Genomic DNA, 14,282 nt, shown 5'->3' on the forward strand with positions numbered 1-14,282 from the left:
TTGTGTGATACTTTTATATACGGAATTAACCAATCAGAAAATAGAGGTTATTGATAATAGATTGAATGATACTAGTGTGCTATTCAAAATCCAATTTTTTTTTAATAATTAAATATTAAATGAGAATCTTCTGTTTTACATAAGAATATTTTAATTTTTCAAAATTTTAATAAAATTTGTAAATTAAAGCTTTTGAATTTTTTAAGTGTGGAGTGGTACTCGAATTATCCATTCCATTTGAACTAAACTTGTTGAATGATTTTCAATTAGAAATTTTCAATTACAAAATAGAATAGTACAAAAAAAATACATGTATGAGGCATAAGGTGCATAATAATGAAAAGTCGTAGTATAAACACTTAAAAAAATTTTCTCTTAAAATCAAATCTCAAATTAAATTTACAGTATAGCTACTTACTATAATTCTTGAAACAGAGCAAAGAGTTGAGAATTATAATTATTAATAGCTTAAGTTAGACAATAAAATATTTTATGCTAAATTAATGTTAATATTATGTTGATTACATCTACTAATGTAATCGTGTATGTTCAAACTTTAAAAATCAAATTATTAGAAATAAATTGACCAATTTGCAATAAAATTAAATAAATCATTGTGTAACAAATTTATTATAGGAAATTTTTCCAATCTAATGACTTAAATTGTTCTAATGTCATATTCTGATGGCTTTTTATATTATAAATGATGCCCATAACAAATAATTTTTCAAATTTCAATCTTATTTCTTTCAACAAATAAAATATATTGACAAAATTCTAATCAATAATATTAAATTTTCATGGTTGGTCAGCCTCAAGCAATAAAATATACCCACGTGTTTGAACTATGTATTAAAGTACATATTATGTATATTTATATATATATCTGTATATTGTGTACGTATGTGTAAATAATAGTATTTCTCCTTTATTTGCCTTATTTTGCGAAAACGCCTCAATAAAATACTATTTGATTTTATTTAACTAAGAATTTTGATGTTGTTGTAATAAAAAGTCGAAAGATTTTGTGATTCAAAATAAAAATTTTATTTTAAGCACATTTATAATTCGAGAATAAAATATAATGTTGTAAACGTTGTTAGCCCGCTAAATATTTTGGATTTTGTGAAGATTCTTCATTATTTTTTAATTAAAAATATTTTTGTTTTAGTTAAAATTTTCTATTTCAAATCTTAATTCTGTTTTATTTCGAAGTAAATTATGGTCGCCACATATTATTCAATATTAAAAGTTAATAAAATAACTAATATTGAATTTATATCCAGTGGGTTGACAAATAATCTATCTACAAATGGACGAGTAATAAAATTTAGATTTATTATTGAATGTGTAATTTTCTTAATTTCCACAAAATCTGCTTAAAACAAGAATAATGTCTTCTGGTTAATGTTATCTTTTTTATATGTTTCTCTCTTTTATACTTTACATGGGCATATATTGAAATTTCCTCATATAATATTTACAAATATTATATACCAAGATGTACTATGCAAAAGAGGGGAAAAAAAGGACATGAACAAATTGAAATCTCAATAAATTATATTTACAACATTTTACTAAAATTCATAGAAATTAATTGTGTTGATCATTAGTATTGTTTTACTTTATATTGATATTGAAGGGTATGAAATGAATCTAAATCTTAATATAATATAATATTATATAACAAAGTATATGACACAGTCACAGTTAAAAATTATTATAAGATTTTCAAGTAGTTGCCTAATAAATTATTGTAAAATAAAATGTGGGATCAAAGCAAAATATGGTTCTACTTTATATCATGACAGATTTTCATGGAAAATTTTAACATATTTATAATTATTGTAATCACTATGTAGAATATCATCTTGAAGACTATAAATAGCTTTTGTATAAATTGTGTATAATTTATTTAGCTATATATTATTATAAACAGATTGCAAATCGAAGAACGATATTTAAGGATAATAAACAAATATTTATTAGGTTACAACCCTATGATATTGAAATTCATTCATTTACTGTCAATTAATATGAAATCACGTAAATAAAATAAAATCAAAAAGATAATAAATCTTATGATTCAAAAATTTTGCAAATTCTTCGATTTATTCTAATTAGAATGATTAGAATTCTATATGTATTGAATAATTAAAAATTCCGATTTATTTGGTTAGGGAAAAGGGAAGGGAAAAATTTATCATTAAATATTAAGAGAAAATAAATTATTTAACTGAAAAGAAATTCTTGTTATTGTGTTTTTTTGCAAAACGAATTTATAATTTTCCGAGAAATTTTATTTTAAAACTTAAAACATACATAACTTTTATATTATATAAGTAAATGCTGTTATGTCTATCACGCCTTCAAGCTCAGAAAATAAACCAAAAATAATTTCCAAATTTGTGTTATGGAATGTTGGAAATTATTTGACAAATTAAAAATATTGGAAATTATTCGCAGCCTCGACGTCTGATAAGTAATTGTATATGATATTATTATAAACATTTCATAAGGATGTTTCAAATACTATGTCAGGATATACAAAAAGTGATATATACAATATAAGTATAAACTTCTAATATTTCCATAACAAACTTCAGAATCATTTTTAATACATTTCGGAATACTTATTCAAAATAGAATATTTCATACAGATAACGTTTTAGTAGTGTAGCTATTTCATAGCTTTCCCTTACTCATTCAGTAAATTTTTGAATTTTTTCAATTTAACTTACATATGTTTTTCGGTTGTATGTACAATTTTTTGGTGCGTAGCCTATAACAATTCGTCAACCCATTTGAATTAAAAAATAGCATTGCAGGATAAATTAAATTTATTTGCTTATTGTTAGAGAGAAATTACTAATGTTAACACTATAAGCCCATAAAAATATGGAACCGAGTACTAAAAATAATCTCGGATAAGAACGGTTAATAACAAGGTCTCTACAAATTGATTCAAAGCTGTAATACGATTAATAAACAACATTTCCGGAAATATTTTGAATTCTTATACATTTTTTTCTCAAACAAAATGGTAAATAAAAGTATCGATTGTATTAAAGTTTGACTTGACAACTTTAGGACACTCGTATAAATTGTGAGATTTATAAAATTTCTAAAATTATTCTGATTTCAATAGAAAATTGATTAATACTTTATAAAAAAAATACCGCTACATAGAGGTGTTACAAATGTATGTTGTAGGAAAAGGAAAAATATTTTATTCACCCGAAGGTCGCAATGATTACAAGGAGCCACTAATAGTACAAGAAGTACAAAAAACGAAATTAATTTTGGTATTTGAAGGGACGAATAAGTTTTACATTAATTTTAAAAAATTATTTTTTTAACACTTTCTTCAATATGCTAAAACTTATTAGAACGAAGTCTTAGTACGTACTAAACTACTTTACTTCGCGTACGTGACTGTGCACGAAATAATTTATTGATTCGTATTTTGTCGAGCATGTTAGATCTATTTTAATTGTTTTTAGCATTGGATAAAAATTTTCTGTTCAAAATATCTGAATATTCTTTACATTTACATCGATTTGCAAAATATTCAATTATATGAACGTGTATTATAAAGGAGTCGGCAAATATATAACACTTACTCAACTTCGTTTAATAAAACAAATTATATCTTCTCTATCACTTTACCTTTATGTCATTTTGGACCGAATACCTTTATACGATTTTGATTGGATTTTAATAATTCCCAAAAAAAGATTTTCTTTAATGATAAGGTTACTTTGCAACTTATTTGGAAAAAATTTGTCTGACACAATTTGAAGAGTTTATCAAAATAATAATTTACTTGACTTTATGAAGGTGTCATTGTAAAGTATATAGAATTTGTTTTATTGGAAAAATTATGGTTTTTTCGGATAAAGCAATGAGATTTTGTTAAGAAATGTTATAAACTGATTCTGCAACTAAAAAAGAACGTTCTCCTAAAGCTAAATGACCATGTCTAAAAAAAGTTTTAAATAATTGTCAGCTGTTATTTGTAACTGAGGCTAGAAGAACTGTTCCCCAATAAATTACTCTATGTTAAGAGATTTTATAAAATAATTTTCCACAAGTATATGCAATAAATTTTCGATAACAATCCCGTAACGCATGTGAGCACATTTTTACCTAAAATATTTTTCTCATATTATAATTTTATGATTTGACATTTTGCTTGTTCTTTACATTAATTTGGTCATATGTTATCTTTTTAATGTTTCAATAAAATTATAATAATTTATTATTGTAAATAATAGGTTTCTTTATTGTTCAAGATCATTAAAAATATGTGAGTCTATGTATGATTAATTCTGATACATGTACGTATATTGGCATCTTAATATCTGTAATTAATTAATATTATTTTTTAATATTGTTCTTTCTTTTATTGCACACGAATTCGAATATATAATCAGAAATTCGAATATTATAAAATTCTATCTTTTAAATTATTTAGGTTTTAAGTGTATATACATAGTAATAAAATTTTAAAATTACCGCACCAAATGTGATTCTGTAGGAATTCTAAAGAAGTATTGTGAACAACATCCCCCATAATGAACAAATGATTTACAATAAACTTAGGAATTAAAATTTTAATGTGTGTAATTGTTCCATAAAAACATAGGCCATTGGTACAAAATTAATACATTTGAAAATTATGAAGATAAAACTTTTATATAATTCTAGTTTGTTTAATTTGTTGGAATGTCAATGTTTTGGAGCAGTTACTTGTTAGGAGATTTCATGTGCAACGTAATCAATTTAATTTTAATTTTAAAAACACATTTTAGATAAAAAGTAGTGGGCAAAAGTAGCTTATCAATTTATTAAAAAATAGAGTACTGTAGCCTTTAAATTTTCAGGGTTTGAGAAACTTATTTTTGAAGTTATTTCATAGCTTTCATAAGCGAATGCTAAATATGCTAGTTGTATAGTTTATGCGAAGTTAGTTTTGAAGCTGTATACGAAAACTGGTGTTAAAAGCTATAGAATCATGGAAAACTTTGTTGAAATAGTGGTAAACTCATTACCAAATTCTTTTGCGGGAAATATGAATACTCTGTGCTTTATGATTTTTGAGAGACTAGTTATCTATTTTTTTAATTGTAAAATTAAAATAAACAAGTTTTTTTAAAATAATTGATCTTATATACGTAATTTGAAAACAGAACAAAAACAACTGTCAGCGGCGAAATTTCGAAATTCTTGTAGAATATACATATTCCATTGGGGGTGCCCAGAACCACGCCAAATTACCACCGCGAATTTTACCGCTTGTCAGGCTACAGGTGAAATAGCCTAAATTCCTATTTTTCCACTGGCGTTTGCGATTGATTTTGCCGTTCCGCTCTTGTTCTGTGCTAAAAACGGATATCGTCCGCCGTTGCCGTTCATCGCTTTGTTTCTGTTTTAACAGTTAAAATGTTATGGCAGTTTGCATCGGCGTTTTGATCAAATTCAATTCAAAGAAAGTTCTACTGATAGAAACAATAAGGTAACTATGAGATTTTAGTAATTCTAACTCAATGTGGGTTTAAGTTATCGTAATAGTATTTCTATCTAGCTAAATCGACTCAGAATCCGACGCTGATCAAAAATAGATCTACGTGATTTGCCGATAGAGTATTTTTTCGCACAAGTAAAATCAAATAATCTACGAATTAATAATTCTCTTATGTAAGTAAATAAATGAGTAAATGAGCAAATTTAGTTCTGTTTAATTAAACCTTCTTCGTTTTAATTAATTTTAAAAGCACATTTCAAAACTTTACTTTTAGAAATTTTTTTACAAATTCTTTTCTGTAATGTTGAAACACACTGTTTCATCACAAATTTATGGCTGTAATATTTTGAATATTTATTTGTAAATTAAATTCAACATTGTATGAATAATTTGGTACCATATTTTATCTCGATCTCTTTTTCTGTTTTTATTACACACATATTTTTGGTTCAAAGATTTGGTTTTGTTCTTCACCTTCCGTTCCTTTATTTTTAAGCTAGAAGTATGTTGTATAATATATTTTTGCTTATAAGTTTCTATATAGTAGGCATATAATGTACAAACAAATAAAATTCTTGAAGAGAGAAAGTAAAAAATTTAATTCAAATATTGACAACCTGAAGGAAAAAGGTTGAGGGAAACTCTTACCGATATTTTCATGTATTTTCTGTGTTTTTTGTTATTAAATTTTCCAGTCCATTATTATGATATTGACATAGGTTATATTATAAATTCTTAGAAAATATTTTCCTGTTTTTCTGAATATATTTCTTAATGTAACTACAAAATCCTTGAATCCTTTATGTTTTCATTTTATGTTTTTTCGATTATTTGGTTTTTTTTTCTCTTTTTATTTTTATTTATCACTCATATTTCATACATATGTACATAATAATCAAACAGAAAAAACAAATTGGTTTTTACTGTGTACCTTGTCTATAAATTTTGTTTATGATGTAAACGTTTTATTATTTTATAGGTCCTTTCTTTTACATTAAGCTGTCTCATAAATTTTAGCATTTATTAAAAAACAAAATTTAAAATTAAATGGGGATGTACATCGTTTTTCTCGCGAAATTTAATCCCAGTAATTTTTGAAGAAATAAATGAAAAATTTTCGATATATTTGTTCCTAAATCAATATTACATTAATGACATTCCAAATTATATTTATATTTGAATTGATTGTACTGTTTATGTGATATTACAATTTGACGCAGATTAAGAGCGAAACAAGAAATTTATTAATTTTTCCAATAAAAACTTATCTTAATCTTTTACACAATGAAATTAACGGTAGGACAACCTTAATAAATTAAGGTTGTACTACTGAGGAATGCGATCATGCGAAGTTGTTTTCCCATTTGCTCAAGGAAGTTTTCTCCAAAGTTCCTGGGCAAGCATCGGAATCTGATTTGTGTTAGTACTAGGTTAGACGGATATTATTCATCCTTGATGGTTGCCAATTTTCTTTTTAATTATTATAATGTAAAACGTATATAAATCTTAACTAGTCATGTTAAAGTGTCAGGCACAGTTGAAGTAAAACTAACAACATAGTATGTATACATGTTAACAAGTGCCATTTTGAAATTAAAACAAAATACTTTTATTTTTTAATTTTTCCGAAAAGTTTACTAAAGCTTTACAACATGCATTAAAACCAATGTGATGAAGTCAACACTTACAAGACAGAATTATCTATTTTCTGTTAGTGTATACTGCTTATAGAAAATTAATAGTATTGTGTTGATCTAGCTGAATTTCTGAAAGCCGATTTCTCTAAAAATTTAATTGACTGCTTCTTTCACTGCGATAAACTGAACAGATTTCAAAAATTGTTGTTATTTTCTTAAATATGATCGAAAAAATAAAATCGATTCGTAATAAAGCTGCAGCTGACAGAACTTGTAATTCTTTATATAAATAAAGATAAATTTCATTAGCTTCAAATTTCAGTTCAGCCAAACTTTAAAGTTTACAATGTTAGGCTTTGTTGAAAACAGGTTGCAGGTACGAATTTAGAAATGCTCAAAATTTACACCTACCATGAATGAAAAATTATATTTCTATTGAGAAAGCGTTCCACTAAATTAGCCTTGAAAATAAACCTTATTTTTGTTTTTAAGCTAATACGGTCACGGTCAGTAAAAATTTAACAAAGTTTTAGTTTTATGCTTAAAAAAGATTATAATTGACCAGAGAATTATATCGATTATGTTACGCAATATTTGCCAAAAAAAAAATCGAAATTTAAAAAACTCTGAACAGTTGTACACCTGTACCAAAAATTTTCTATGTTTTAAGGAACTTCTCCTCATACTTGTAATAGTTCCAATACATTTATATTAATATTTTGCTCTTCTATTTACTCCATTGTTACAAATTTTCAATAAAATTACAAAAAATGTACTTATTAGATTAAGTATGTCCGCCCATTGAACTTTGACATAAAAGCTGTATTTTTGAACACAAGTAGATCTTTGTGGGAAACTTATTTCCCAATAGGCAAATTGTTACTTATGTTGTTTCTTTTAAAAGTTTGGGCTCAAGAAAATCCTATATTCTAAAAATTCTATTTTGTTGCATTCTCTTGCATAGAAACCGGACACAGAAACGGGAAAAAAATCTTGAGAATATTTTAATTTCCGGCAACTGTTTCCTTTGAAACATGCTTTATGAATTTTTATAAAATTAATAATAAATATTTTCATACAATCTTTTATTTTATAGCATCTTGTTATTAGTCTTAGAAATGTGCTACTTCACAAAAGTTTAGTTTGATCCGATTTTATTTTCGAAAATTTCATATTCATATTTTTAACAATTTTGTTGGTATTATAAAGCCTTAATAAGTTTAGAAAAAAAAATTATGAGGATTTCCTTCTGATAAGGGTAGTAAAGGTTAAGAGCTCTTTTGACTTAAAGTTATTAAATCAAAAAAAAAAAAAAATTAGCATGAAAAGTTTAACATAAAAGAATTTCGCATTCATAGAAGAAATATTGGACTTTCCTTTCCAAAAAAAAAATTTTTGTTTTGCAAATGTTCGCTTATCCTTTTCAAATTTTTATGATTTAAGAAATTGAGACAACAAGAATACAAAGATTTTTTTCCCAAAAATTATGTAGCCTTATCTGGTGTTTTTTTTTAAAATTCACACTATTTTTTTTTTTTTTCAAGAAGTAGTTTTTAAAGATGAATTTTAAATAATATGGAAATTCATGTTTTTTTTGTTTGAAAACTACCTTTTTTTTAACTTTTCTATAACAATGTAAAATTCATAGAGCAGCAATTTAAGAGGAAAAGGTTTTTGTTAAGGTATTTAATAAAAATTGATGCAAAATTGCATCAATTGTAATTCTTACTACAATTAATGCAGTATATACGCTATAGCATATTAAATTTTACTCGATTGGAGAGTAATTTTGCAGTTTACTCGATTAGAGAGTAAATTTACGACAAAATCAAGCAAAATTAATGCTGTATAATGATTTTACTCTCAAAGAGAGTAATAATAACATACCAAGTTTAACATTACTTCAAAATAGAGTAAAATTTACTTTGTGGAAGTGTATTATATTATATCAAGTCAGTATATTGAATACCTAAGATTTCTTGCTGCCATTTAAAACATTGTTGTATTGTTACATTTATATAAATTAATAATTTATTATATTCAGGTGCCGAAAATTTTTACAGTAAAAATTTCAGTAAGACACTTTAAAATTCCACTATAAATACAGAAAAATAAAAATGATGCAATATTACTCGAACAAATAGTATAAGTTCTACTTTAGTAAAGTAAATTGCTCCTTTGACAGGAGGAATAGATCACTGAGTGCAAAATACTATTTCGAAAATTAAAATTAGTAGTTCAGATTATTATTACTCATCGAAGAGTAATTTTTGTACTATTTTGTAAAGTAAATTTCCTCTATAATCTAGTAAAAAATTTACTCTACAAAAAAGTAAAATTTGTGAATTACTCGACGGTGTAATATTTTACTATCGTCGAGCTTTCAGATTCCTAGTATTATTGTAGTAATTTTACTAGAAACTTATTTCCGTAGAAGAAAATTTTTATCTATCTGCCCTCATCTATAAATTATAGCCCCAAAACAATAAAAATGTAATATTTTAACGATTTATTGCAGTGAAACCACAAGCATTTTTCAAATTTTTGAAACACAGAAAAATAGTGGCTGGCTTCTTCTACAATGGCATACAATACTTCACTTTAAAAGAGAAAATGGTCATTAAAATTCACCGTTTTATTTCCGTTTTATTTTTTTTAAATTTTTGTTATCTCTTTTTTTTCTAGACCTTAAGTTGCCGGAGTCTGAAATATTAGCAGCTTCTAAAGACTAACAAATAGTTCATTGCGTTAGCAAAAAATTATTTTCCCCCTCCACACCTTCTCAAGTTATCGCTTTTCGAAATTTTGTAAAATATGAATTTTTGGCGCTTTATATTTCCGAAACTGTAAGCTTTTCCGAATTTCTAAAAATACAGAAAATAACGGTAAATGCTGTGCCATCAAAAAATATAATTTTTTTTTCTTAATTCACTTAATTAACCCTCACATTTGAGCACTATTTTAACGCCATTTTAAATTTATTTTTTTGGTTTATTGCATTGTATTCAATATTGATCGCTCTAAAAATATGCAATTTTTGATAAGGTAAACTATACATAAATTGTTTTCGACAGCAGTATTTTAACTTGATGAAGGAAAAAATGCTAAATTATAGACCTTTGGTTTGACCCAACTTTATTTATTTTACAATTTAAAACAAATTGAACCCATATATTTACTTGTACAAAAATTACCATTTAAATATATTACCATATATTTACCATTTAAATGGTAATGTATTGGTAAATTAATATTTTACTGTTAAATTCACTCACCCACAATGAAAATTATACTCTATTGGAATAAAATGAAAGAGAAAATTATTCGAATTAAAAAAAAATATTGAAACTATTGTTTTGAAAGAGCTTCTTAGTAAATTGAATTATGAAAAAACATTGTAGTTTTCAAGAATAACTTTTTTTTTTAAATTATTTTTATTGAGTACTTATATGTACATAATATTCTTTATGTTGAGCTTAAATCAATTTTCCATTTTATATTTTCAATTTCCTACGAAGAATAAAATGCAATTCTAAATGGAAAAGATAAAACTTAAAATTTCAAAGAATTTCCATTTGATAATGAGTTTGGGTTAGTGTATCATAAAAAAATTTAAAAAAAAAAATTGAATAAAAATATATTCCATAAAAAAGAGCGCCATTAAACATTCAATTGTTCTGAATAAAATTTCTGATTTTTGTTCATAAATAAATTTAAAAATTCAATGAAGATTAAAAAAATGTATGTATAGTATAACCTTGACATAACAAAAATGTCATGGCCCGGACTGCGAATGTATTTTAAGCAAAATCAAATTTCTAATCCTTTTTTTTTAAAAAAAATTATAGTTTTTGCCTATCCTTATTTTGGGTTTTCTATGAAAAAATTTTCTAAAACCTAAAAATTTTCATAATAAAATGAAATCGTCAACGTCAGGCAACATATGTCAGAGAATTGAGAGTAAAAAACGATAGTACATTGAATAAAAAGAAAATCTTGGCTGTATTTTTAGTCTAGAAACACGACATAAAATAAAGATACTAAAATTTTATTAGATTTTAAGCTAGAATTTAAATTTTTAATTATTAGATTTTAAGTTTTTAAAGGTTGTTCTGGAAGGTTGTTTTTTAACCGATCGCATTGTCGGAAGCAAAAATTTTAAACATAACCAAAAAAACTGTCTCTTATGCACTTATTTCAAAGCTATAAGGACGCTTGTAACATTCTAGTTAATAGACCCAGCAGAGGTTCACGTTCTGAAAACCGATAATCCTGAGAAGCTCTGCAGTTAGTTCCGTTAAGAAAAAAAATTCAAAAATATTAAATATCAAAAAATTTCGCTATTTGAAATTGGCTCCTAGTAAAAGTTCGCTTTCTGAACCTTGATATTCTCAAAATATCCGATTATTTTTTTAAATGGCTTGTCGCGCAGTTAAATGAAGCTCATATATAAAATTTTAAGAAAATCTGTTTAATGTGTTCAATGTTTTCAAAAATATGTAAAATCAGTCATCATGAATTTTCACCAAAATTTGCCACAGATGACAGCCACAGATAAACGGACAGGCAAAGGGGCATACCGACGTTTCTTCAAAAGTAGTTTATTTCAGTTTCCCTGTCACCGAAGTGGTGTTTGGTACCGTAACGTAACTTACCTTGACTTAATGTATGAGATGCGTACAGCAAATACTGTTTTGAAAATTTTTATAGCTTTTTGAAAAATTCACTTTATCTTACTGCATTTATTTGAAAATCATTGTTTAAAACAAGAATTGTAACAAAGGTTTCTTAATTAAAGTTCATTTTTATGATTCAGCTTTTATTAAGGGCTTTCATTTACATTATTAGTTTATATTCATTACTCTAATAAAAAATCAAATTAAAATTTTTAAAAAACTATTAATTATAAATAAATTAAGAAACTAACATTTCCTTATAACTTATTAATTTTTTACAGGTTATAGTTTATCCAACACGAGATAATCTTCATTTTATTGGAGCCATTTTAATTTTAATAACAATTTGGTTACTCGCTATTATATTAGCTTCACCAATGTATATATTTCGTGAGCTTGTACATGCTGATATACCAGCTATTTTAAAACCATATGGTATTAGTGGTTCTGTTGCATATTGTATTGAAGCTTGGCCATTAGAACATGGTCGAGTATATTATTCAGCATTTTCATTCAGTTTTCAATATTTATTACCAATTGTAATTGTATCTGGTGCATATATACGAATTTATTATAAATTAAAAAATCGAGTACCAGTTGGTGTAGGCGCTGTTAATATTAAATCAGCAAGAAGAGTTGAACGTGGCCGACGAATGAAACGTACCAATTGTTTATTAATTAGTATAGCTGTAATATTTTGTGTATCATGGCTTCCATTAAATTTTTTCAATTTGTATGCAGATTTAATGAAAATTCATATAACACAACAAATACTTATTGGATATGGTTTTTGTCATATGATCGGAATGAGTTCTGCCTGTTCGAATCCTTTATTATATGGATGGCTGAATGAAAATTTCCGTAAAGAATTTAAAGAATTATTATGTCGTTGTAAGAGTACTTCTAATATTGATCTAATAAATGGTAAAACAGGGTCCAGTAGGATACGAAGACAGACAAACAATACTGAAATAACCCATGCTGAGCAAAAATTATTGGATAATAATACAACAACAATTACAAATAACAAAATGGGTAGCTCACCACAACTAACAAGTAATGATACAAGAATGTCAACTGAATTAACAGTTCTAGTGCGGTAAGGACAAATGAATGATTCATTGTTGAAAATTTGGAAATTCGAAAAAAAAAAAGAATTGGAAAATATTGAAATACACTTAATCGAATTTGAGTAAGTGAAAAATTAAATACGAGTATTAATTTTTTTTTAATTTTAGTTTTTTAAAATATTCTACTTATCTATCTTTAGCTTTCATATGATTTTAACTTTATGTAATTAACACGTCATTGTATGTGATTGTATGTGTATGTTTAGGAATCTTACGATTAAAGATTTTCAAAATTATTACTTCCATTAATTTACAACTACCCTGTATTTTGTTTGTTACTATTCTTTAAATATTTATTAGGATTTATTTAAAAAATTACAGAAAAATCTTTTAAAAATCGATAATTTGGATTTTTTTTATGATTTAATACGATTTTTATACACCAGGTGTTGACAACAATTTAATTATAAAAAATTATTGTCTATAATTAGTCAATGCCGAATTTTAAAGTATTTAAAATTAAAATTAATAAGCTTTTCCATTAACTTGTAACACTTAAGTTTGATGACTTCAGCTTTTTTTTATTCCTTAACTTAGGTGACTTAAGAATTCAATTGGAATCTTAATATATTATATATATATTACTTAATTATATAGCAAATTAAATGATTTTATTAAAAGATTTTCGAAATTGCAAAAAAAAATCTTAAATATCCGCTTTTTAATATTTTCCGTACAGGCTGTTAATTTGATTTTAATTCAATGTTTTATCTAAACAGAACATTAATTCCCCCAAAAGTATGCAAAAAATTATTTTTTTTAAATAAATTAAAAAACATGTTTTAAAATAAAAAAACTGATAAATTTGTGTTGAATGTTTTATATACCTATTAAAAATAATCGGCATGTTTAATTTTTATTTAACAACTAATTTAGTTTTAATGTTCTACATGTTAAAGAAATTAATCAGACAAAGTTATAATGTAATTTCTACCTGCAAAATGTAATATTATTACTTTTGTTTTTCCTCATAGTTTTTCCTAATTTATATTGTTACACAGAAAAATTTTTTTATTAATTTTAAGTCAAAATTTAAATGTTGTCCTAGTTATTGTATAAGACACTTTTTCACTCACTAAAATAACATTATTGCTTTAAAAGATTTTCGCTTTTAATACAGTACTATACGTCATAATTACTTCAACATTTTTTTTGAGTATAACTTTCCCATCCCCACCAATTTTTAACATATCTATAAACTCGTAAGAAAAAATTTAAATAAAATTATTTTAATATTAATGATTAATTTTGATTTTTTCTCCCATTACTGAATGGATCGTTAGTTTTCATCCTCATTCCCCTTTGTACATTA

The 14,282-nt window shown here is 25.1% G+C and overlaps 1 protein-coding gene across 3 annotated transcripts in view; it reads left to right on the forward strand.

Annotated features, from left to right (window-relative positions):
• LOC129609102 (neuropeptide F receptor) overlaps positions 1–13,018 on the forward strand; it is a 73,042-nt gene extending 60,024 nt beyond the window's left edge. For 2 of the 3 annotated variants that reach the window (XM_055520986.1, XM_055520978.1), the window contains one exon: positions 12,122–13,018. In XM_055520986.1, coding sequence (XP_055376961.1) covers positions 12,122–12,943 — 822 coding nt within the window. In that variant the 3' untranslated portion in view covers positions 12,944–13,018. The remainder of the gene's footprint in view (positions 1–12,121) is intronic. The other variant, XM_055520994.1, reaches the window with a different exon arrangement.
• The last annotated feature ends 1,264 nt before the right edge of the window (positions 13,019–14,282 follow it).

Source organism: Condylostylus longicornis, unplaced genomic scaffold (assembly GCF_029603195.1).
Source record: "Condylostylus longicornis isolate FDR11 unplaced genomic scaffold, ASM2960319v2 ptg000004l, whole genome shotgun sequence".
Lineage (NCBI taxonomy): Eukaryota > Metazoa > Arthropoda > Insecta > Diptera > Dolichopodidae > Condylostylus > Condylostylus longicornis.